The sequence below is a fragment of the Dipodomys spectabilis genome, unplaced genomic scaffold (genome assembly GCF_019054845.1).
Source record: "Dipodomys spectabilis isolate Male_0828 unplaced genomic scaffold, ASM1905484v1 ptg000115l, whole genome shotgun sequence".
Lineage (NCBI taxonomy): Eukaryota > Metazoa > Chordata > Mammalia > Rodentia > Heteromyidae > Dipodomys > Dipodomys spectabilis.
In genome coordinates, this window is record NW_024870792.1 from 6,188,020 (window position 1) to 6,213,126 (window position 25,107).

The 25,107-nt window shown below is 38.8% G+C and overlaps 2 protein-coding genes across 2 annotated transcripts in view; one reads left to right on the top strand and one right to left on the bottom strand.

Annotated features, from left to right (window-relative positions):
- The window catches only part of Stat1 (signal transducer and activator of transcription 1), a 41,780-nt gene extending 27,108 nt beyond the window's left edge, over positions 1–14,672 (top strand). The window contains exons 17-25 of the mRNA XM_042688377.1: positions 85–183; positions 1,222–1,357; positions 4,168–4,217; positions 4,896–4,990; positions 5,703–5,848; positions 7,772–7,957; positions 9,084–9,159; positions 10,050–10,152; positions 13,845–14,672. Coding sequence (XP_042544311.1) covers positions 85–183; positions 1,222–1,357; positions 4,168–4,217; positions 4,896–4,990; positions 5,703–5,848; positions 7,772–7,957; positions 9,084–9,159; positions 10,050–10,152; positions 13,845–13,859 — 906 coding nt within the window. The 3' untranslated portion in view covers positions 13,860–14,672. The remainder of the gene's footprint in view (positions 1–84; positions 184–1,221; positions 1,358–4,167; positions 4,218–4,895; positions 4,991–5,702; positions 5,849–7,771; positions 7,958–9,083; positions 9,160–10,049; positions 10,153–13,844) is intronic.
- A 3,795-nt stretch (positions 14,673–18,467) lies between these two features.
- The window catches only part of Gls (glutaminase), a 79,288-nt gene continuing 72,648 nt past the window's right edge, over positions 18,468–25,107 (bottom strand). Inside the window, exons 15-18 of the mRNA XM_042688379.1 lie at positions 24,957–25,018; positions 23,826–23,902; positions 23,652–23,715; positions 18,468–21,147 (exon numbers count right to left, since the gene is read on the bottom strand). Coding sequence (XP_042544313.1) covers positions 20,991–21,147; positions 23,652–23,715; positions 23,826–23,902; positions 24,957–25,018 — 360 coding nt within the window. The 3' untranslated portion in view covers positions 18,468–20,990. The remainder of the gene's footprint in view (positions 21,148–23,651; positions 23,716–23,825; positions 23,903–24,956; positions 25,019–25,107) is intronic.

Consider the following 25,107-nt stretch of genomic DNA (forward strand, 5'->3'; position numbering starts at 1 on the left):
TGCTTACTTTTGAGAACAAACATTTGTCTGAATGTGATAGGTTTGTGATGCAAAAGATTTCAAGGTCTTTGTCAACTTTTTTAGACAACTTCCCTGCCTGTTGTGGTGATCTCCAATGTCAGCCAGCTCCCCAGTGGTTGGGCCTCTATCCTGTGGTACAACATGCTGATGGCAGAACCCAGGGTATGGAAAACAAATTTGGTTTTTACCAGGGATCAACCAAAATCCTGCATCTTAGCTACTGCTTCTCTAAAACAGCCTCTCATAGCCAAATATTGAGGAGTATGGGCAAACCAATGGCATTGCTACGGAGCTTGAGTAATTCCAGGAAAGTAATGCAAGTGCATATGTTAGAAATGAAAACAATGAATTTCCTTCTATGTAAACGAAATCAGCTGAGTATGTATCATTTATTGTAACTTAAAAAAAAAGTTTATATATATATAATTAACACTAACAGTATACAATACTTCTGTGATCACAGTAATTTTTATTATTTGAAGTATTTATATTCTTTAAAGTCATTAGGAACACATAATAAGCAAATAATCACTGTTCCTAGGTAAAATAGTTTCCTGTGAACCTGTATGTGATCACAACATTTTTTTGTCAGCTCATCAATACTAAACTAATGTGTTTTAAGGCACCTTATCTAATATGTGAGATTCAAGAACACTGACCTTAGTACTGTAACTCACACTTGAACGAAGCTTATCTGATGCACATGTTTTCTCCATAAGGCTCATCTTATCTTTCTTGTGTGGTTATCAGACAGCACGGTACATGGGTACTAACCGAATCACCAACAAAAATTACAAAATTACAAACGTGAGAAAATTGTGGCACTAAACGAGTACACAGATGGTGCTTGTTTACAATATAAGAAGATCTGAAGGGAAGGCTAGAGTGTCTGTTTGGGCCACTTCACTTGGGAACCTAAGCGTTTTAAGTGCTATTATCTATGTAGGCATGACTTCAAATGACCAGAAAAATACTTTTGAGTATTGATTTTATATTTACAAGTAAACTTTACCATGAGTAAACAAATTCACAAATGTGAGTCAGCTAACTTTGAGAATTTTCCTTCCGTGACCTTTTAAATTTAAGTTTCCATATGATAGAAAGTAGAACTGAACTTGGGAGGGGGCCCCATATGCGGTACCTTGCTTGTGACTGGTGGCACTTCTGTAACCCTCAGCTTTTTGGGTGTTTTCTTCCTAGAATCTGTCCTTCTTCCTGAATCCCCCCTGTGCACGATGGTCTCAAGTTTCAGAGGTGCTGAGTTGGCAATTTTCATCTGTCACCAAAAGAGGTCTCAATGCAGATCAGCTGAACATGTTAGGGGAGAAGCTTCTTGGTATGGCACATTAACTCTTTGTATATATAAAAATTGAAATATATTCAAATATTTCTACTTGCTATCTCTCTCTTTCTTTCCTTCCCCACCCCTACCTACCCCCCCCTCCCCCGCCTCAGTTGTGGGGCTTGAACTCAGGGCCTGGGCACTGTTCCTGAGCCTCTTTGTGTTCAAGACTAGCACTCTACCACTTGAGCCACAGTGCCACATCTGGTTTTTGAGTGGTTAATTGGAAATAAGAGTCTCACAGGGACTTTTCTTCTTGGACTGGCTTCAAACTGTGATCCTCAGATCTTAGTCTCCTTAGTAGCTAGGTTTACAGGTGTGAGTCAGCAGTGCTGGCTCCTACTTGCTCTTTTGGTTCCCTCTATTCACTTTTTCATTAAAGGTAGGAGAGTGTTAAAATGTGTTGATTTTAAGCCAGGTGTCAATGGCTCATACTATAATTGTAGAGCTAGTGGTAGAACACTACCCTTGAACAAAACAAGCTCAGGAATAACACTCGGGCCCTGAGTTCAAGCTCTAGGACCAACACCCCCCAAAAAGAAAGTGTTGGTATTTTATTGTATCTAAAGGGCAAGTTATACCTTACCTTAGAAAGAAATATAGACCTAGTAAAATAAAGAGCTTTATAACATTTCTGAAAAGTAATCCTAAGGAAAATTTTATTGGATTATGTACTGTATGTTATTTGTGACAGAAATAAGTTCTTGATAAAAAAATACAGAGTGGTTAGGTTTTTTTTTTTAATACTTGAAGTGTTTTTTAAAAAGGAATAGTACCTGATAGGGTAAGAATAAGATCTTAGGTTTATAAACCCAATGTTCTTGTACCTAGTGGGCCCAAGTGGAAAGAGATTGCCATCACCCCCACAAGGGGGCAAACTTCAGACCAGCAGTTCTTTCTGATGAGGCAGATTCTAGACAGTGGAAGATAATTCCGTCAGTGGGATTATTAGTCTTCCACACTAATCAGAAAGATTCATTAGCCCTAGCGTTGGATCTTTCAATGAATGGAAGTGAAAAAATTTTTAGAGCCAAGTGCTGGTGGCTCACGCCTGTAATACTAGCTACTGCAGAGGCTAAGGTCTGAGGATTTCGATTCAAAGACAGCAGGGGTAGGAAAGTCCATGAGACTCTTATCTCCAGTTAACCACCAGAAAACTGGATGTGGCACTTATGGCTCAAGTGGTAGAGTGCTCACCTTGAGCTAAAAAGCTGAGGGACAGTGCCCAGGCCCAGAGTTTAAGCCCTATGACTGACAAAACAAAAACAAAAAACAAAAAAACAAAAACAAAACAAAACAAAAAACCAGCCCTTAGAAATACCTTTAAAATTTCATGGAGAAATCGTATCCAGACTTACTTTTGCATGGCAGCATTGCATGTGCTGTAAACGCGCATGCATCCTTCCTAGCCAGATGACCCTCAGCAGTGCCTCTCTCAGCCGTGCCACTTAACAAAGATTTTAAGGTCTCATTCCATTTTCGTATGTGATAGAAGTTAAGACTGTGTGTTTTGTTGTTGCTGTTGTTATTGTTGGTGGTATTTTTTCCTTCTTTTTCTCTCTGCCTTGACTTCTTTGTGATTCCTTCAAAAATAGGTGGACTTGCATATTCTAAACTCTAAGCTTTCTCTAATTCTCTCACCTGGCTTATGATTTGCATCAGTTTCCCTGAGCCCATGTCCTTTTGTGTAAAAAGCTGAGGGAATCTGTAATAAGCTTGTGAAGACAAGTATCAGTTACATTAATCACCAAGGGATAAGCACTAAGATGATCTTAGTTTAAATTTCCAAAAACTTTCTGTAGGGTCTTTAGCAGTGGGAAATCCACCGAGTCAGTTGCATGAAGCAGTGGGAAAGGATAGGGAGAGACTTGGTGGAGCTTTTCCACAGAGACTCACAGAGAGGCCTCGGCTCAGTGCCAAAGACAAAGTCAGTTTGGAAGTCAAGATGATATGGTGAAACGTTAGGAGATTTGTCCTATCTTACGGGGTGGTTAAGGGAGCTGAGAGGAAGGGAGCTGGTGGCGAGGCTTTGGGATGTTTCCCTTAAAGTTATAGTCATGGTTCCCATCCATTCCTTCAAGCCATTGAATTCAAACTAACTGCCGAGTTTGGAGGTTCACTTGTAGTGCTAGAACTTGGGAGGATGACAAGTTTGAGATCATCCTGAGCTATGCAATGAGACCTTGTCTAAACAGATAAGGAGTTGGGTAGGTAAGTAGATGATAGACAGACAGGCAGACAGACAGATAGATAGATAGATAAAGGCATGTATTGTGGTTCTTGTCTGTAATCCCAGCTATTCCAGAGGCAAAGATTTGGGGAGACCTCAGTTTGAAGCTAACATAGGCAAAATGATAGTGAAAACCTATCTCAACCAATAAACTGTGCATGGTAGCATGTGCTTGTCATCCTCACCGTGTGAATAGGATCAATGGGGAGATCACAGTCTGGCCATAAGCATGAGATCTTTTCTCAAAAAATAACTAAAAGCAAAAAAGGCTAGGAATATGGCACAAAGTGGTAGAGTGGCTGGCTCCCAAACTTAAGGCCCTGAGTTCAACCCCGAGTAATGTGGAAAAAGAAGAAATAATAAAATCAAATTCAAGTTTTAGACTGCTTTATGTTTTATTCTAGGATCATTGCTCAGTTAGTTTGGCATCAGTGTACTTGAGAATATCAGCCATGTGTATCAGTCTACCTTTGTGGGGTATTTTCTTTACGAGTAATTGTAAGACTTCTCAGTCTAGCCAGAGCATCAGAATCAAAATCTGTGTGCTTAAAAAAGCTTCCTTTTGTTTGTTTAGGTCCTAATGCTAGCCCTGATGGTCTTATTCCATGGACAAGATTTTGTAAGGTGGGTACTTCCTGGGTTTACTGTCGTCCGAGTTCTTTTCACTCTGTTGAAGCTCTCTCCTTGGTGTAGATGCCGTGGTGGTAAATTGCTTATTTTGGCACGTTTATCTCCCCTCCGTGGAGCTCTGAGGGCAAGCTGTTTATTTTCCTTTAGTGCAGGAGGTTGGTCTCCACACAAACGCTGACAGGAAGCACCTGCTTGAGTGATAACATTCTTTCATATCCGAAATGAATCTTCAGTTCCCTCACACCAGCCTTTGCCCAGCAGGGTTTTGGCTTCGGTCATGTGAAATATGTGCTTGGCCTGCAAGACAGATGAGTTGTTTGGAGTGTGCTCAAACAGAAAACTAGCAGGAGAGAACAGTTGGACCCTGTGCTAGGTCACCAGCCAGTGCTTACCAGCTCAATCTGCTGGGCTTTACTAATGGAAGGGCAGCTTTTGTTTTCCTGAGTCACCCTGGAAGTCAACCCCTGCTGGTTTGCTACTGTTTGAAGAGAGAAATGGAGAGCTCCAGGTCTGAATGCAATTAGGAGGCTAGGGACCCAGGCATTTCTCCACAAGGGATTACTGCTGCTCTGTGCCTGAGGTGGTGCATATGCAAGTTCAAATACCATGGTGGGAGAAGGTAGTAAGTTTAAGATTTCTTTGTTCCTAATACATACTTTTGTGTACTTTCAGGAAAATATTAATGATAAAAATTTTTCCTTTTGGCTTTGGATTGAAAACATCTTAGAACTCATTAAGAAACACCTGCTCTCTCTCTGGAATGATGGGTAAGGACCACTGATACAGTTTTTAAGTTTTGTTAGAACAGAATGATGTTGCAAGGCTGGACAGAGCCTGACTTGGCTTCAACATTGGACATATTTGTACACATCTCACAGAGACACACACTTATGTGCTATCAAGGCTTCAGAATATATATATATATATATATATATATATATATATATATATATATATATATATTGTAAAACTAAATTTAAAACCTTTTAAGTGCCCTTCAAGCATCTACTCATTCAATAAAAAATACCTTCAGTACCTACTTATTTGATTGCCCCTTAGAAACATAGTAAGTTGTGTCTATGACTCCTTGCCAGGATATTCAACAGAAGTCCTAAACTGATCAAATATATCGCATAAATCTGAAAGCATATTGTATGAATCTTCTGCTCCATATAAGAGATGCCTAAATGCAGACATTTTCATGGGCTTTTAGATCAGGTGTTGATAAAAGATCCATTAATTCCCAAGCCCCTGTGACAGCCCACTGATGTTCATGTTGGTTTTCCTTTCTACTTGTGGATGCACATGTATAAAGGAATGCTTCCTGAAGTGTGAATTAACTTTACTTGAAGAATAGTATAGCTCGTTTTATCATATATTTTCTTGTTAATTTGTAGTCATTTTCTTGGTTTGTAAGTTGACATGAGAATTCAAGTCATGATTGAGCTACAGAGTGCCTCTGTCATTCTTGATACCCAGTTGCATTGTGGGCTTTATCAGCAAGGAACAAGAACGTGCTCTGCTCAAAGACCAGCAGCCAGGGACGTTCCTGCTGAGGTTCAGCGAGAGCTCCCGGGAAGGGGCCATCACATTCACATGGGTGGAGCGGTCCCAGAATGGAGGCGGTGAGTAAAGAGTGCTGGAGCACCTGGCTGGGCACAGCCCTTGTCTGAAACCTTTCTCCATCACTGCAGGTAGCCCATGTGGGTAAAGAGATTTGGACATGAAATTGCTGATCCCATGCTTAGCTCAAGTGAACCCCACTCCTAGATGAGGTTCACTAAACCCCTATGAATATCAGTGATTCCCTTCCTAGGAATCACTTTCCTGTGGAAACAATAGTTATTAAAAGAAAAGGTCAAGTCCTTTTTGTCACATTTGTTATCTGCAGATCAAGGATGTGAGTCAGTATAATCTGTAACCACTTCTTGGAACAGATCACATTTCCCACAGCACAAAATTCCAGAGTCCCTCAGTGCAGAGTAAACTGGGTTGGACCAGTTCTTACACTCCTGTTAGGATGAACAGGATGAAGGGACTGCTGGAAGGAGCTGTCTTTAAGCACAGCAGCTACACATTTATTTCTGTTCTATATTGGCATTTTATTTAGCCAAATGAATCTGTAGCCCAAAGACACTAAAAATGGTGTTATAAAGCAGGTTTCTGGAAATAGGTGAACAGAAATGATGAAGAAATGGCAGTGCCAAATTGATTATTTCCATGGTTGCTTACAGTTTGCTTAGAGACTGAGGGAACGGTGGATTTATCCCAGTGGCTTTTATGTTTTCAGTGGATAGGTTTTGAAACAATGGAATACCTTTATTGTTCTATTCAATTGTTCTTCTGAAAAAGCTGGAGGGCTGGGATCGCAGCCTGTTGTAGGCTCCTGTTGGGAACCTGCTCATTTTCTCTTTTCCCTGGTAACTTATTTCCTGAATAAACTGAGAGGTGGAGTTAGCAAACCAATCCGTGAGAAAGAAAATGCTTGGCACCCAGCAAAGTTTAAGGCTAAGTTACAAAGGGCAGCTGTAACTACCAAGATTTAGGATACCATAGAGTCAGAAGTTCTAGGAAAGCCCAGACCACTGAGTCTCAGCTTCTGGGACCTGCACATCCAGAGGCAGCTTTCTGGATAAATTACAAAGAAGGTCCTGAAATAGGTCTGAAAATAACAGAAGTGATTGAATTCTGGTTTATTAAAGAGGAAAGGTAGCATAGGATCTTTTTGTGTTTCAAAAATTGTCTTCTAGGGCTGGGAAGGTGGCTCAGTGGTAGAGCACTTACTTGAATGCCTGAGGCCCTGGGTTCGATTCCTCAGCACCACATAAGCAAAAAGAACAAAAAAGCCGGAAGTGGTCCTGTGGCTCAAGTGGTAGAGCGCTAGCCTTGAGCTGAAGAGCTGAGGGACAGCGCCTAGGCTCAGAGTTCAGGTCCCATGACCAGACCCCCCCCAAAAAATTGTCTTCTACATATAATCATTATATATTTTAATTAAAAGATGTTTTTCGGTATGAAAAGAAATAAACCTTTCAGTAGCTTAATCCTATTGTGAGGGTGGGGAACCTTTTTTTCTGCTAAGGGCCAGTTGGATATTTATAACATTATTTGAGGACAATAGAGAATTATCAGTATAGGCAGCCAATGAGAAGCTTCCATTCTTGTTCTAACATGTACCAAATAATATCACTGGCTTTATTCAGCCACAAGCCATAGAACCCTATCCCTGATCTCAGCATGAGCTAAGATGACCCCATTGATAATTATTTAACTGCCTATGGGCAATGTTTTATTGAAGATGTAGGCTTTTAAAAATGTTTTGGCCAGGTTTATGAATAAACAAATAATTGTTAATGATGTGTGAGGATTGACTTTGCTTTTCCTCTTCTTAATGCATGATTAAAACATTCAGATGTAAAGATTGTAGTCCACTAAATGTATGATAACTCCAGGCACACTCAAATCTGTGAAGTCTGCAGAGCTTTGCTTTTTCTCTGTTGTTTGGGGATATTCTTTGGGCCTCACAAAGGTTTTTTTGTTTTTTTTTTTAGAACCTGAATTTCATGCAGTTGAACCCTACACCAAAAAAGAACTTTCTGCTGTTACTTTCCCTGATATTATTCGCAATTACAAAGTTATGGCTGCTGAGAATATTCCAGAGAATCCCCTGAAGTATCTGTATCCAAATATTGACAAAGACCATGCCTTTGGAAAATATTACTCAAGGCCAAAGGAAGGTAAGTGGGTGGCAAGAAGCCACTGCCTGAAGAGAAAGAGCACAGCGCAGCCCTTCCTGGTAGTAGAGCGTTTGTTCTCAGATGTGTCCTTGACATCCCATAGGTGGAAGGTGCCAGCACAAACGCCCACAGTGCTGACACTAACCCACCACTCTGTTCTGAGCTGGAAACAGTAGGCTTTCAAATTATAGCATAAGTGGCATGGTGGACCATACCTGCAGTAGTAAATTGTTAGTTCTAGGTGATAATACTAGGCTGTCAGTTCTAGGCTAGCCTGAATGTTCAGGAGACTCCATCTCAAACACAAAAAAGTCAAGCATAGGGGCACACACCTATCATCCCAGCCACCCAGGAAGTATACAAAAGAGGACTTTGTCCAGGTGAGTCAAGACATGAATAAAAGGCCCTAACTAAAGTAAAAATGGTTTTGTTGGGGGAAAGTGAAGGAAAGAGTGATGTTGTCCAAGTGACATTGTACTCTTTACCTGATTCATTAAATGGTAACCTCACTGGAAAACACCTTAACAATAAAATTATATTTTAAAAATAAAACATTTTTTAAAAAGAGCTTTGGGCATGGCTCAAGTACTTGCACAAGGTCCTGAGTTTAAATTTCAGTACTGTCAAATGAAAAAACTAAAAGAAACCACAGTCTACACTCAGTGCAGTTGGAATAAAATGGATTATTTGGCTTGATTTAGCTAGTAAGTCATTTGCCCAGCTTCCTATTTTAGAGCTATTGGGAAAAAGCCCACTCTGGTACTGTGAGTCTGTCACAGTATCACTTTTCCCACATGAAAAGGGTGAAGGGTAATAATTACAGTTAACCAATTCATGCCAGCCTGCTTGTGTTAAAATTTAGGACACAGGTCCATCAGTAAGAGGGTTCATCCAAATGGACCCAGTTAATGGTTAGATCCTAGATCCTTTTTTCTGCTAGTTGCTTCTGTATTCCCACCAGAATTTTAAGTGACTTGAAAAAGGAGATCATGACCCCTTAAAGATGCAGAACTCTTTTAAGTTGTCTAGTAAAACAAAAGAATTTTGACCCTCAACCCAAAATGTGCTTGTTCTGTTCTTGGGTGATTTTTGCTAAGGCAAAATATACACATGTGCTTGCTTGTAGCTCCAGAACCAATGGAACTGGATGGTCCTAAAAGAACTGGCTACATCAAGACTGAGTTGATTTCTGTGTCTGAAGTGTAAGTGAACACAGAAGAGAGGCATGTTCGGAACCTTTAGCCAGTCTTGCTTCTGGCTGGGGCCTGTTGATTGTACTTTGCTTGCATTTTGCTTTTCCATTGTAATTGCTATAACCAGCTCAGTTGGACTTGTTGAAAAGCTCTTATCTAGAGGTTGGGTATCACTGCTTACCAGCATTTTACTTGCCTTAAAGAAACAAACAAGACAAAAAATATGAAGTTGTGTGTAAGAGATACAATTGCTCCTCAAACTGATACTTCAAAAAAGTATAAATAAAATGGACAAAAATTGATGAGTGGAAAAGTAAGTTCTTTTCAATCTAGACAAGGCCAAAGTCATGACTGAGATACATTTTTTTCCTCCACTTGCTTTTATTTTGTTGTTTCATTTCATAAAAGGTAGAAAAAGTTTTGGAAAGTCATTGTCAGTTATTTGGCCTGCAGCACTGTCTTGGGGTGAATGGATGTAGCCTTCATGTAAAAACACTCTGTGGAGCAGCTTTATCTGCATGCAAACTTCAAGGTAGGGATGAGGGACTTCCCAGATATTTCTCTGGTGCTTTTTCTGTACAGGGTAAGCCACAAGGTCCTGTCATGCAGGGTAACACTACATGTGCTCACACTCAGGTTTCATCAGGCAACATGGCACAGGGTCTAGGCTGGCTATTGCTCACTCACATCTAAGTATAGTACATCCCAAGGGGCCAGGCCAGGGGCATAAACCTCCCACAATCTCTACTTTTTCAGCTGTGTCTTATATAGTAGGTACTTTTCTGGAATAAAAATTAAAAGATCATGCAAATCACAGACAAAAGATAAAAATGTCTGAATTTACACTGCTGCCTGAATCACTTAAGTACTAACATTCGTCTCCCTTTTTCCTGTTTCAGCCATCCTTCTAGACTACAGACCACAGATAACTTGCTCCCCATGTCCCCAGAGGAGTTTGATGAAGTAGCGCGGATTATGGGCCCTGTAGAATTTGACAGTATGGTAAGTGCTGGGGGCCAGGTGTTGCTGCCCTCTACTCCTAGACTGTGCGCCCTCTGTGGCAGGCAGGTGTTGTGGCAGATCCTGCTTGTGAGAAGAAATCTCTGCAAAGTCAAGCAGAGGGTATTTTCTGGATGAGCCTTAACAGGTTGGAGGCTACTACAGTTTCAACAAACATTATCAGATTTTTATTCTTGGCATTCAGCACCCTCCAGACAATATTAGATGGCATTTCAAACTTGTGTCTCCTTTTTTAAACCCTTTCAAATTAGAATTTCTGTCCCTGTTGAAATTTCACATATTAAAGAGCTAAGAATTTTCTGGTAGGAAATTGTGTTAGTCATTCCTGGGGCCGATAACAGGGTATTAGCCTTAGGCGTGTTGGTTTTAGGCCCTAGTGCTTGACAGTGACTATTATTCTAAATTTTAGCTCTATATTCTTAGCAGCAATGAAACCACTTCACTTGCTTTATACTTGAGACTACTTTTCATTACTAGCTCCTGAAGTTGCGAAGGCTCGCTAGAACAAATGGTTCAGTGAGAGTGATTGTTAATCAAAGGAGAGAATCTTCTTTTAAGAGAATATTTTTCCAGTATATCAAATAGTATTGTTTGCCTTTCAGCCTGGAATCCTTCCTCTGAAAGATTTTTTTTGGGGGGTTGGCTACGTTTTTGCTGATGCTGTTTAATTTTTAAGCCTCTTTCCACATGGAGTTATTCCAGTTCATTTTTAAAGGGCCTTTTCTGTAATGCTTTAAAAAAAACCCTGAGTCATGACTTTATACCTGGTTCCTAACAAAAATGTGTGTTCAATAATGGGAGGAGATGGGGGAGAGCCAAGGGAGAGAGATGGGGTACAGGGTATCTCTGGGTATCCATGCACCTGGGGAATGGATTTATGTGGCCTCAGTAATACCTGCTTGGACTCAGGATTCTTATGTGAACTTTTTTTCTTTAGCCTGAAACACAGGCTAAAAGTCATTAAAAATTAACTACGATCCCTATTCCATTGGTGCAGTGAACCTTTATCTGTATAATATAGTATCCAGACACTGCTATAAAAATGCCTGTCAGGCAGGAGGCACGGTTCAAGTGGTAGAGTACCTGCCTACCACGTGCATGACACTGAGTCCAAACTCCAATACTACTAAGAAAAAAGAAAGTGACAAGGAACTGCCAGGTGCTAGTGGCTCATGCTAATCCTTGTTACTCAGGAGGCTGAGACCTAGAGGATCAAGCTTTGAAGCTAACCCAGGCAGAAAAGTTGGTGAGACAAGTCTTATCTTTAGTGAACTAATAAAAAGCCCACTGAAGGCGTGGATCAACTGGTAGAGTCCCTGTTGTGGGTGAACACAAGTCAAGTAACTGAATGGTTCTGAATTCAAGCCCCAATAGAAGCCAAAAAAAAAGTGCATATAAGCCTTACACAAGAATGGGAAGTCTGATTCAGAAAATTAATGAAACAAACAAGGACTGTAGATGGCTCTTTTACCTCTCTTGTCCATAAGTTATATCGCTATCCTCACCACTACCATTGATGAGTTGATAGGTGGCACTTATTAAATATGTCCCATATGCCAGGCACAGGCACTTCTTCATGGAAATCCTTTGAGTTAGGTATAAACTAGGATGTAATAGTCAATAAATGGCAAAAAAAAAGTGTTTGAATACACTTGAACTGGCTGCCTCTTATTCTCCATTCTGGAATATGTCCCACAAATATCTAGGCTTGGCTTCATTCAAAACATACACCCTAAAGAGCCTGTTTGTACAGAGATCGAGTGCTTTATTGCGCTTTTTAAGATGAAGGCAGCGTAGCCTTGGGTGAGAGGCCTGTGGGTGGATTTGGCAGGCAGAGGTCCAACTCTGTCATTGCTGTTGTTCCTATGACCTTGGGAACATAAGATGGATTAGTTTCCTCCATCTGTGCAAGCAGGATAGCTTCTTTGAGTCAGTGTGAGAGCAATTTAAATACTGCAATTAAATGTCAGGAAATGGGTTTGTGGTCTTTGGATGCCCCTGTAGCCATTCCATTCCATTCTCTATGATTTTGTTCATTTTATTTGTAGAACAAAATAAGTCGGTCACACAGCCAACCAAAGTTTCCAGGTAAAGCCATGAAAGACCTACAGAGCTAAAAGGACACTATCCTAGAGGCACAACATTATTAGATTGAGTAAAAATCAGACTAGTGTCAATCCTCAGTCTTAGCTGTGACTTCCATTTAGCACCTGCTTTTAGAATTAGGGCATGTGTCCTGAAATGGATGCAGCTCTCAGGGCTGAACGATTTCTACCAAGTCTGCGGTTGCAGTTCTAGAGTACTGTGACCCCAGGGACTGATGCCTGGTGCAGCCTCAGGAGTAAGACGCTCCTGAGGAAATTGTCTAAAGTGAGTCAGAGCATCAGTATTTGCTGCAACATGACTTAGGCATTAATTTAGTCTGGATTTTCTGTATAATAACTTTCTCCATGGACTTCTAACAGAACCAGACTACTCTCTTAGAAGCCTTTGTCCACAGCTCAAACTAAGAACATTTATTGTCACTATTTTTTTCTGCTATGCCGAACATTTTACATATACCTTCTAATTCAGTCCTTTCAACAAATCCATATGCTAGTGTTGTCCAATTTCTACATATTCAAGGATCTTCATATTTAGAACAGGTAAGTGACATGCCACGGTCACACAGTAACAGGATTTGAATCAGGGTTCCTGTCCTTCTGCTTCTTTCTCCTTCTCTTTCCCCACCTCTAAGTAGACCAGCTTAACTATAAATTTGCACTGTCACCCAGGCTGCAATATGGAGGCAAGCCCTTTAATGTGCTTTTCAGTGCCAAAGAATTTTCCTACAACCATACTGTATAGCACTTACCATTGAGTGCTTGGGATTTGGAAAATCTTAAGAGGCTTTTACAGTTCAGTGTCATGTGTCTCAATCCTAGTACCTTGGCATTTGTGGCTAGATAACTTGTTATGCACTATTTTTTGCCCAAAAGATGTTTAGTAGGTAGAAGCCAGTAGATACACCCAGTCTTGATGATGAGAAATGTCTTCAGACATTGCAGAGGACAGGATCATTACTGACAGTGATTGTCTGGTCTAACAGAACGAGCAGAAAATTAGGAATTCAAGGGCAAGCTAGGATTCTTGGATAAACATTTTACTGTCGGCAAGTTCCTCTGTTCCAGGGCAGTAGGCACTAGTGCAGGAGGTAAAGGAGTTCTCATAATAATTCTCCTCTTTTTGCCTGTATCTGTAACCCAGGTTTCATTTATTTTACCTACTGAATGACCTTAACGGGAAATTCATCATTTCATTTCCCTCTCATCCCTCTCCCTCCGGCATATAGTTCAGCGTTTCCACACTTGTTTTGCATGGGCAGATTTGCCACATTGCTCTGTCACTAGACTTGCTTAACAGCAGAAAGCTTTATATAGTCTGTCTGGACGAATTCACAAAATTGAGTCAGCAGGCTGGAAAGTATAATCCATCAGCTTAAGTGACATAAAAGGTCTTGATTAGTCCAGGAAAATGGATAGGACATGCTGAAGACTTTAATTTCATGCTGGTTATTTGCTGTTGGAAGCATCTTTCTGCTACTCCATTGTAGAACGGACAGTAATGTTAAATGTATGCATTTGCATGTCACAGGATCCATATAATGATCTTAACTACATTTTGTCTTTTTGCAGATGACCACAGTGTAAACGTGAATTCCTATCATCTTCTCTGGAGACACTTTCTTCCAATGTGTGATTTCTCCTGCTACTCTGTTCCTTCATATGCTGTGTTTCTAGGGAAATGAAAGAACAAGAGTTTTGCTACAAACTGTTGATAGCAAGTGGATATTTCCCTAATTCTGAAACATGTTACTTTGAAGGGCTTCATTATCTTCTTGAAGGTTCAATGGAAAGAAAAGCACTCTATGCAGAGTGGAATTTGCAAATGGAAAATATCCAGATACACTGAAAGCATCAAGACTAGAATGAGATTCCTTTGGGAAAGGTGAGAAGCGTGCTAACATCTAGCAACTGTAGGTCATTGGCTAGATCCATGGATATTTAGGTACCAATTTAATGTAGTGATGGTAAATTTGTTTTAGAGAATTCTTATGTGTTGTCTCTGCTTTAAATATGATTGGAAGTTTTCCATTACTATACATGTGACATAATTCACAGTCAAGTTTATATCCGATGACATAATATTTTGTCAACATTAGCCATCCTACTACTGAGTAGGAGAAAAACACCTTATTTTCTTAAACTTGAAATTTGACATGTAGACAGACATAGAAATTTAAGGGGTTAACTTGTTTTATTGCTATCAGTCTGTAGTCTATTACTCACAATATTGAGAAAGGAGTAGAGAAAATAATAACTAAATAACTTGAATCATTCACCAGAGATAATGGGAGAGTCAAATGATCAAAACCCAAGTTTTGTGTAACTGCCTTGAGAACTTCATGTTTTTGCTGATTAATATGTATTTCTGACAAATTATATTTGCAAATGGTCCCGTGATCTCTTCTGTACTTTTTCCAGACACTTTTTGGATGGGTGAATTTTGGTGGAGTGTGCCATGCATTTTTTTCTTCTTCCTCATTAGCACTGATACAAACCAGTTGTTCCAGGGACTGGCTCTTGGGGTTTGCAGGGAGCTTTCACATAGGCTTTTATATGGCTGAACGTCATCTCTTCATCTTCACCACAACTATGTTCTTACATACGGGTTTTGCTTCTATTTGGATGATAATTTTCTGAAAGTACAGCTTAAGTCTATGTAGTGCATTAAATGTAGTATGTACATATAACTCAGTGCTGCATACAGACTGAAATGCTCTCTCCATTTTTACATAAGATAGCATTGGCTGGACTGGATTTTGGCTGCTTTTTCATTGGAATGGTTGAGAAGCACAACATTTTTTTAAGACGTTGTCTTTAATTGCTGTGCTTTAAACAATTTTAAGTATTAAAATTCTAATATTACTTAGTATTTAGTATAAAGATTTATAAAGTTGCTGGCATTATGAATTAGTATAATATTTATCTCATTAAAATATGTCTTTAAAATAAGATTAATAACATTATTTTCCTATTTGATTAAGATAACACTATTTCCTATTTCGCTGTTTTGCCCTTATTCTGCTTATAATCAGAATCACTATGGCAGATTGAGAGAGCAGCTTGTGTTCTTATAAAATTGACCATTATAAGTTGTCAATGAACTAATCTGGCTTGAGGGATGTGTACATATATCTATGATGGTGGTTTATCCTCAGAGAGTACATGTACCACCTGGGACCAACTTTTCATTTTTAAGGAAAGAAAATTGTTCTGAAGTGACATTAAGTAGAGTCAATTTAGTAGAATTTGAAGATGGGTTTTGTTTTGTTTTGTTTTGTTTTTTGGTGCCAGTTCTGGAGCTTTAACTCAGGGCCTGGGTACTGTCCCTGAGCTTCTTTTGCTCAAGGCTAGCACTCTACCACTTGAACCACAGTACTACTTCTGGCTTTTTCTGTTTATGTGGTACTAAGGAATCGAACCCAGGACTTCATGCATGCTAGGCAAGCACTCTACCACTAAGCACATTCCCACATTCCCAGCCCTGAAGGCAAGTCTTAAAGAACAAAAATAGTGCTATGTCACATCTGGCTATCCCAGATAGCATTTAAAAAATTCTTTATTTACCTTTTAAATCACTCAGAGCATTTGCCTGAGTGATATCTTTTATTATTCATTTATTAAAAGCTGGGTGTGGTAGCACATTATATAATCCCAGGGCATAGCAGAGGCTGGAGGATTGTGAGATCTATACCAGCACAAGCAAATCTAGTGAGACCCTATCTCTAACACCTCTAACTCATCCCTATAATTCTAGCTACTCAGAAGGCTAAGACACAGAAGATTGTGGTTTGAGACTAGCCCAAGCACTAATGTCCATGACACCCCCCCCCCCATCTTCAAAATAATCATTAAAAAAGCAGGACTACAAGCATGGATCAGGTAGCAGAATGCCATTCAAGCAAGCACAAGGAGCTGAGTTTAAACCCAGTACTAGCAAAAATAAATAAATAAATGAAAACAAAATAGCAGTGGGTACCTCAAGTGGTGGTTTGCCTAACAACTATGAGTCTCCTGGGTTCAACCCTAGTATTGCAAAAGAAAATTCTTATTTTTTTTTAAATGGTCAGATATATATTAAGAACCTGACATGAGCCAGCATTAGCCATAAATGTTTGGGAAACATCAGTAAACAAAATATCTGTGCTCTTATAATCTCAAGATGTTAAGCCACTGAACCATATTTTCTAGTGCAGTCACCTTACTTATTAAAGCTTAAGATTTTGCCAAGTAAACATAGCCAAAAGCCCTAAATAATATAAATGTCTTGTTGTTTTTTTTTAAAAAAATCCTCAACTGCAGAGAAATAACATTTAAACTAGTTGCAGGAAGGCTAATCAATATTGTTTTTATAGCCTACTAAGATAAATTTATATAGCTCTTAAATAATATGAGTCAGTGATACTCAGCTTCCATATGTTAACGAAGTAAATTCTAGCTCTGTGCTTGCTGTACTCACTGAGAACTTGAAATGATCTACATTGATCAAACATACATAAACTTACTTAAGTTACACTGGATATACAAAGAACATAGGCGGTCTAAAGGGTAGAAGCTTTTTATGAAATACCTATTATCAAATTCATGCATTCTTCTGTAATATCCATAATTCTATTACAATACATTAAATACCTGTTTGTGTGTTTGCAGCCTTTCCCTATTTCTTGCTCATGAAGTCTTGATATTTTTGCTGTTATGGTTGATTATCTTACCATTATAGCACACATTTGAGAGGCCGAAATGGGCACGGCTGGCTATAGGAGGCTTGGACCCAGGGTCAGGCTCCAGAATGAAAGTGAGAACCTCAATCTACCTTTAATGCTTTCCATTCAATTGTTTTACATTTCTCACCTCATTTTTAAGTAATTGCCTTTTTGAATCCTTCCCATCCCCAAATACACATACCTTCTCTAATCTAGTAAATCATGTCCCTTCCGAAACCTAATTTTGTAATTCCCTTTCCCAGAAAGCCTCTCGGCACTAGAACCATTCATCCTCTGATGTATAAATGTATTCACCTTACTATGATGATTAGCTAATGAAATTAGGTAGTCCAAACCTCTAAAAAAACATTTCACAGCAATAAAATGACATCACTGTATCAAGAATGAGCTGAGATTTTCCATACATTTATTGTCACCTTCTATTTGGGGATGTATAATGTGCAGCTAAAATTGACTATAGGCAGGACTTAACACTGAAGCAACTATGCCCATCCTTAAAACTCAGCAGAGACCCAAGCGTGGTGACTCATTCCTGTTAATCTAGCTATGCAGAGGCTGAGATCTAAGATTGAAATTTGAAGCCAGACTGGGCACAGATGTCCATGAGACATACTATCTCCCATTAACTAGCAGAAAAGCAGGCTGGAGGTGTGTTTCAAGTGGTCAGGGGTCTGCCTTGTAAGTCTGAGCTCAAGACTGAATCAAAACCCCACTATTGTCCAAGAAACAAAAATCAGCAGAGGAAAGGCCTTAACCAATACACATGAGTAAGTTAACATGCTTATTCCATCCATAGCGGGTATGGTCTGTGTTGTAACGTGTAGGAACAGACATGGACTATGAGTTCTGTTTCATGGCCCACTCTCAGTTTCTGCGACATCTGTAAGAGTGGGTTAGAGTAGATGTAGTGACAAGGTGGCTCCTTTGGCCAAGCGACTAAGTGTGTGATAAAGAACTCTGATAGGTGAAAATGTCATGGCCATGGTGTGCATACAATTTCTGTATCCTTAGAAAAACCAAACCCCCTAAGCCTGAAAGGAATGAGCTCTGAGCAGGGTTTCTGGCTCTGGAGGAAAATGCCATCCCCACGTGGGATGAGTTAGTTAGGAACTGAGGTTTTCCAGTTGGTCCAGCTAAGATCGTGTTGTGGCAACACTGGGATCAGCTCTCCGAGTAGATTTTAAAGCTTCATGAAAAACATCTCTTCTTTCATTCAATGATATGTTTGGTCAGTAGCTCACTTCAGCAAGTATGTGCAACTGTCAAAGCAGAGGACTGGCTTCTAGAGCAGAACAGCTCACCTACCCTCATGAGCTTCAAGGATGAGTTTCTCACGGTCTCATCCTGGTATTGCCAGCTCCCTGTTTCATGGTAGGCATCAGAAATGGATTTGGAACCAATTTTTACCATGGTCCTATGCCCAAGAGAGTTTCCAACCCAGTGCCAAAAGAAAAAAAATATTTTAAGAAAATTCATTTTTCACACAGTTTTGATACATGTATTTATTATGCTTTAAAAGCAACATTACCTAATCTTATTTAAAATAAATGTTTTCCAATTTCAGAATACTTACAATTTATAGTTTTAAGATTAGATTCACTTTGGGAGATGTTGGAAGCAAATACATTCATAGCTGTGTAATGACCTTATGGTCATTCAGTCCCTTCCAGACAGACAATAGCAATAGCAAATCCTGCTGTGCAGCTCAAGGGCAGTGTGGGCAGCAGAGGTACAGCATATCACCAAAAATAGGGCCATTAGAACCAAGATCAGCAGAACAACAGTGTGGACACAGCCTGAAATTAACATGACCTTCTAAAGCTCTTGGTGATACAAAAATCATATAGTCCTAATGCCAAAACAAAAAGGTCTTTGGAGTTTACCCATGATAGCAGTTGACAGCACAGTCAATAAGCATTTACACCAAATGTACTCATTACCGGCCAATAGCAAAGGGTCAGCTCAAGACCAAGCTCACAGTCATAAGTAACATCCTGGGTAAGTAAGGGCATATTTAACTAAACCACAAAGATTGTACAGAACAATTTGATCTCAGAAAATAAGAGAACTCTTTTTGTTCCCAAATAATAGTCAGAACCTCTTGTTATTAGAGAAAAGCCTCAAAGTTATTGAGTCAAAAGCCACAAATCACTGAATCAAAAGCCACACAACTGAACCACTGTAATGTTTCATTTTAATCACAAAGCTCCTGTTTGAGCAGTTATCTCAATTGACTTCAATTAAAACATGTCTACCACCTAACACGTTTTGGGTTCATGGTACTTCTTACTTGCAAGCACCTCCTACCCACATGGCTTGACAGGTCTGTGGGGGAGGGGCATAGCCACAGGACTAGTTACCTACCCACCATCCTCCTCTTACGGTATCTGGAACTTGGGAACAGCTTGGTTGCTGCCTGGTGCTGCCTTTGATCTGGCCATGGTTTCACCAGAATTGCTGGCCTGGGAATGGTTGAAGCAGTCAGACTAAAAGCAAAAATCAAAGTACCAGAGGCTTCTGGCATGAGTGAGGTGCCATAAAAGAGGAAAGCAGCAGTTTGTGCTGATGGGGAAAAAGGAAATTGCCACTTTAATGTGGTAGCATTTGTGTAGTTGAGAATTTTGTTCATTACATAAAATGTAGCTTCAAAGAAGTCCATTTGTGCATGCGTGTGTGTGCACATGTGCTTAATATCATAAATCCTAATATACCTTTTTATCTCCTCCAAGGAATAACACGATAAACTAGGTGCAATTCCTAGAAAATTCTGCTCTTTCCTTTCTGAATTCTCTTTCTAAATTAACCATGAGTTACTTCCCCAAGACAAGAACATGATGAGCCTCAATTTTAAATAAAATGGCCTTTTCTTATTATTGAACTGTGGACCCCACAAAAACTATAGAGTAGAATATTTGAAGGTATCTGGAGCAATCCAGGAGTCCCAAAGAGGACAAATAACTTGGTCTAGATTTCTAATGGGTTTAAAAACAGATTGGTTGTAGCAGTTCCCATAACATCTTAGTAACTGGTAGCTTAAAGCATTTTAAGTTTTGTCTTCATCCTAGAAGCTGAAAAATAACTTCTAACAGAACTGTAATAGTACACACCTTCATTCTTTAGACTGATTAATTTGGCTAATTTATACTTAGTAACTTCATGTCTGGTTTATCTTCTGTAGACAGATGGCAAAGTTCTAGCTTCAATGCCAGAAATATGAGGCGTTTTCTGACTTACAGTGGAAACATGAAAACTGCATAGTATGCCAGCACTCATTTTCCCAGCTAAAGGGGAAGAGGCAGATAGTGAAACATCTGAGAAAAGAGGCTGGACTAAAGGGATATAGAAAAAGGAAAAATTTTCAAAAGTATAACTATATCACATATACATTTTGGTCACCAAACATATCTTAAACAGATTCCCTGATAAAATCTAATCAGAATTGGCTTATTATATTAACAGTTGTTAACTATTATAATTTTAAAGAGTTACACTGTTAGGTGAGAATGGTAAGAGACATTTTAAACACTCAACCATAAGTGCATATAACTTTTCAAACATTCAGACTAAATCTATATTGGAAGTCTTGAAAATCACACTGTTTGCTTCTAAAGACAGTCTCAACCCCTATGGACAGACTATATAACAGCTTAATTTACAAATGCATACAAGCAGATCACTATAAATTGAAAATTCATAAAACACACAAGTCATGAAGATCACACAGTTATATGCTAGGATTGATAACTATTTCTTTTACATCAAATTATACAATGCACGAGGTAAATATTTCTCACATTATGGAGGGAGATTGTTTTATTTCTATTTTTGCCAAAGAAATAAGATTTGTCCTGTGTGCACAATGAAGAAAAGTCCAGTAACACTGAAATGATAAGTGTAAAATATACATCACTACCAGATAGAAATACACATGTTCTTCATAACCATTTTCCACAATTAAATAGGTAAGTGATTTACATCTTGGAATTTAAGACCATTATAACAATCCATCAAGATTCTTATGGACAGTTTGATTTTCCTTTCCATTGTCAGAATCTCCTTGAGGTGTGTACTGGACTTGGTATTCCTGGAGGATTTTAAATACATCATGGTGTCCAAAGTGCAGTGCTTCATCCATGGGGGTGTTGTTCCACCTAATCAAGTGGCACAGTATGGACAGGATCATTAGGTAATTTATGAACAAAGATGGTCAACTAGCATCCTAGGTTTTAAATATATGTTAAATGTTTTAAATTGCTCAATTTAGACATTTGAGCAATACTACAAGTGAAAATAAATAGCATAAATGGATTTAAAGTTAAAAGAGTGGTGTCAGAGACAAGGTGGGATATTGAGGAGGAAGAGAACTGTTAAAGAACCTTGTTTACTATCGAGTTGACAGAATACTGCCTGTCTAGGTCATCAAGTTTAACTTCATGAAAAACACAAACTATCTCTTTTTAAATAAAATTTTCAAAGAAATTCAAGTATACAATGTGTACCACATTAGCCTCTGGCAGAAAATTTATGTTCCTAGGAACTAAAAAAAAAAATTCAATAAATCCCCGAAGTCTAGAAATTGGAAGTCACATATTGGAAGTCAGATTTTCAGCATGTCCAGCAAGGATGGGAAGCTGCTGGCTCAACTCAACCACAACCTGAAGAAATAACTAGAAGACTAACTCCCCTTTAATACTAACTGTGCTTTGGCGGGCTTTATTGTTTGTTGAGTTTGGTGGATGACAATTCCAGGATAAGGTGTATAAATTTGCCAACAGGGGTTCATAATTTAAGCTTTTTGCAGAAGGAGACATCACTATAAAACCAGCACTATAAAACTCACAGGCCCAGTGAAACACAGGTGAGTTCTCTAATCTTGGCAAAGGCCCGGCACCCTACCCTTCCTCTGCTACTCAGTAACTTCTCCACAGCTGCTGCTCTCTTTCTCCACTGGTTATAGCCACTGCACCACCTTTCTTGGTTTTCTTTTCTGTTTTGAACCTTTTAACTTTCAATGTGGTGACAATAGGAACCAAAAGATGCTTAAAATATTCTGGTTCTTAAACATTTTTGATAGCCTGGTCCTTATTTTCAAAAGCAGGTAAGTGTCCTTTTACTTTGATACTGGACTTCGTCAGTTTAGGAGTCAGTGGCATCATGTGTAGACTTAAATCATTTTCAGCAATATGTTTGTGTCACTGTTTTAGGAAGATTAAAAGCCATCTTCATATTACTTTTTTTTTTTAAACAACACTTCATGAACTAATAAAAAACATCAGCTTTAAAGAATAATATCATTCAGTAATATTTTACAATTGATTCTAGCTTTCATTCTGTACTAGTAGATGAACATAAAGTTACCAAGTTAGTTACTCAGCTAACACCTGTCAGATGGGTAGTTTATTTTTATATTCCTATAGGCCTTATGAAGGGAAGAAAATTCAAGAAATACAAAACAGTATTTCCATCATGAATTAGTGTTTTGGGGGAGATTAGAAGCACCAACGGAAACACTCAGGTTTCTTGCTCTAGAAATTGCTAGGATGGGCATCATATTGGGATAACTGGGAGGACTATCACCATAACTCGAGGTTTTGGAATCCGTCCAATAAAGAATTGAAATAATGAATCTTTGTAACAACTATATAAATAAAATTGGGTAGCAAAAGTATTACTAAACTTACAAAATTGAAAACAGTTTCAAGACTCTGATATTGAGACTTCTCTTGTCTTACAAGCTAGACTAACGATATCCAGACCAGAATTTAAAGAAATAGAGCTCAGCTGAACCAATCTAGTTACTAAAGTGTTATCAACTTGCTCCAAATTTAATGCAGCTGCATTTTTCAAATAAGAAATCCAAACTCTTTAACATACATATCAAACCTCTCCATGAAGTGTTTTATTTCCCTTGCATTCGGAACTTTTATTCTGATTGCTCACTGTCGGCTCACCCACTCTATTCCATTATATAACCTCCAAGTATACGAGGAAAGAGTTTACTGTGCATATACCTCTGAACTTTGGTTGCATTCTTACCCTGGCCCTAGCCAGCAGGTGGAGAGCTTTGCCACCGGATAAATAGCAGTTTACTATGTAGACCAGGAGAAAGAGAAGCAGAAAACACATCAAGTAGATAGATTTCTCCTACTACAGATAAAGTGCTCTTCTTCCTATGCTCCCAAATCTCCTCTTTTCCTGAAGTACTGATTAAAATTCAACCTCCACAAAGTCATTTAAAATTGATTCCACTCAACTCCAGAAATAACAAGCTCCAATATATTCATTTTAGAGTTCTTTAACTTCAGCTTTCTTACAGATTCTTACATGCTTTTGGAAATGTTTGTTCACCCTGCATATTGAAAAGCCTCATGAGAACAGATTTTTTTTTTTTTCTTTTCAAATACCAAAAAAAAAAAAAATCCTCTCTTCTTCATACAGTGTGTTCATAGATAGTCAGATCTGAACATTTCTAAACAGGAAACCGCTGGTAGGTAAGAGAGAGGATATGAGGCAAATTGATATATCTAACAGAGACAAGGTATTGTTTTTGAGACAACATAACAGACTCAAGAATGTCTTCAATCATTTGAGCATTGATCCTGTGTAATAAAACACCTACTTTCCAATTATGTCAAAAGATAACCTAAGCACTCACCTGTCCTTGGGGAAAGGATTTACTTTGCAAGCTTCCAGCAAAAACTTAACCACTTCCACATGACCTGTAACCACACACACCCACAGACAGAAAAAATAGACTTTAGTATGGAATTTTAAACAAATTAAATCTTGTGGGGGGAGGAGAGTGAACATAGGTGTTATCATCTATTACCCTCTGCAGCAGCTACATGGAGTGCTGTTCTAGAATCATAGTCTCTCTGTTCCATGTCCATGGCTGACAATGCAAATCTGAAAATTCACAAGCATAGCTATTCATTATACATTAATACATTTAATTCACATTTACAACTTTTACTCCATCGGTTCAGTCTAAGGGCCTGTCAGGTGTCATCCCTCACTGATCTCATTAAAGGTAATTAGAACTATGGTTCATCTCCCTTATACAGATGAGCTTGGTAAGTGCCGCTTCACCTCTGCCTTAGCTTTGCTACCTTGGGGAATATAAAACATTGTCTCACAGGATTAAGCTGAACCACATTATTATTTGATCTAAGAAATAATGGTATCCTATTAATTCAAAATTTATGTCTCAAGAAAGCAAGAAATCGGTACTAACATTCTTTAAGCTGACATTTTAGTCTACAGTTAACAGGTACTCATGGAGACTTTAAAAACAGAATGAGCCACTGGTGGCGTACGCTTAGCTACTCAGGAGGCTGAGATCTGAGGATCATGGTTCAAGACAGTACTGGCAGAAAAAGTCTATGAGACTCATCTCCAATTAACTACTGAGTTCATGACCAATAACAACAAAAAATAACAGATGGGAGAATTAAGCCTAGAGCTTTGTCACTTTAAAGGTTGGCTGCAACTCTACAAGAGACCTTATATTAGGTATATGGTATATACAGTGAAGAGCTTTGTCACTTTAAAGGTTGGCTGCAACTCTACAAGAGACCTTATATTAGGTATATGGTATTATACAGTGATTTGTAGGATACCAAAACCCTAATCCTCCAGTCCACCAGAGATAAGGAGTAGAAATGGAAAATGGGAGGGAATTGTGTGATTACAGTAAAACCACTAACTAGTCAGCTTAGTTGGGTAGTTAACAATTGGGCAAAAAGTGATCTTGGCTTTTATAGGAAGTAGAAAAAGACAGTACTGGACAGCAGCTGGTCTAAGGCATTGGAAGTAGAGAGGTCTTTTTTTAATGTTTGGATTGTTTTTATTAGAGGAAAATTGGACAGGAATTCTTAGCCATAAAATGGCTGCTCACCCAGAAGCAAATTTATAAAGAACAGAAAGCTACATACAAGTCAATTCACCCTTGTTAACATACCTTCGAAGGGCAGACACATCTCCAGTATATGCAGCAAACAAAAGGTTTATCACTGACTTGACCTGCAAAGAAAAGAAAAGAAACATAGAGTCCAACTGTCACTTAGTGATTTCCATGTACTCTGAACACTTCAGCTGGCAAAAAAGATCTC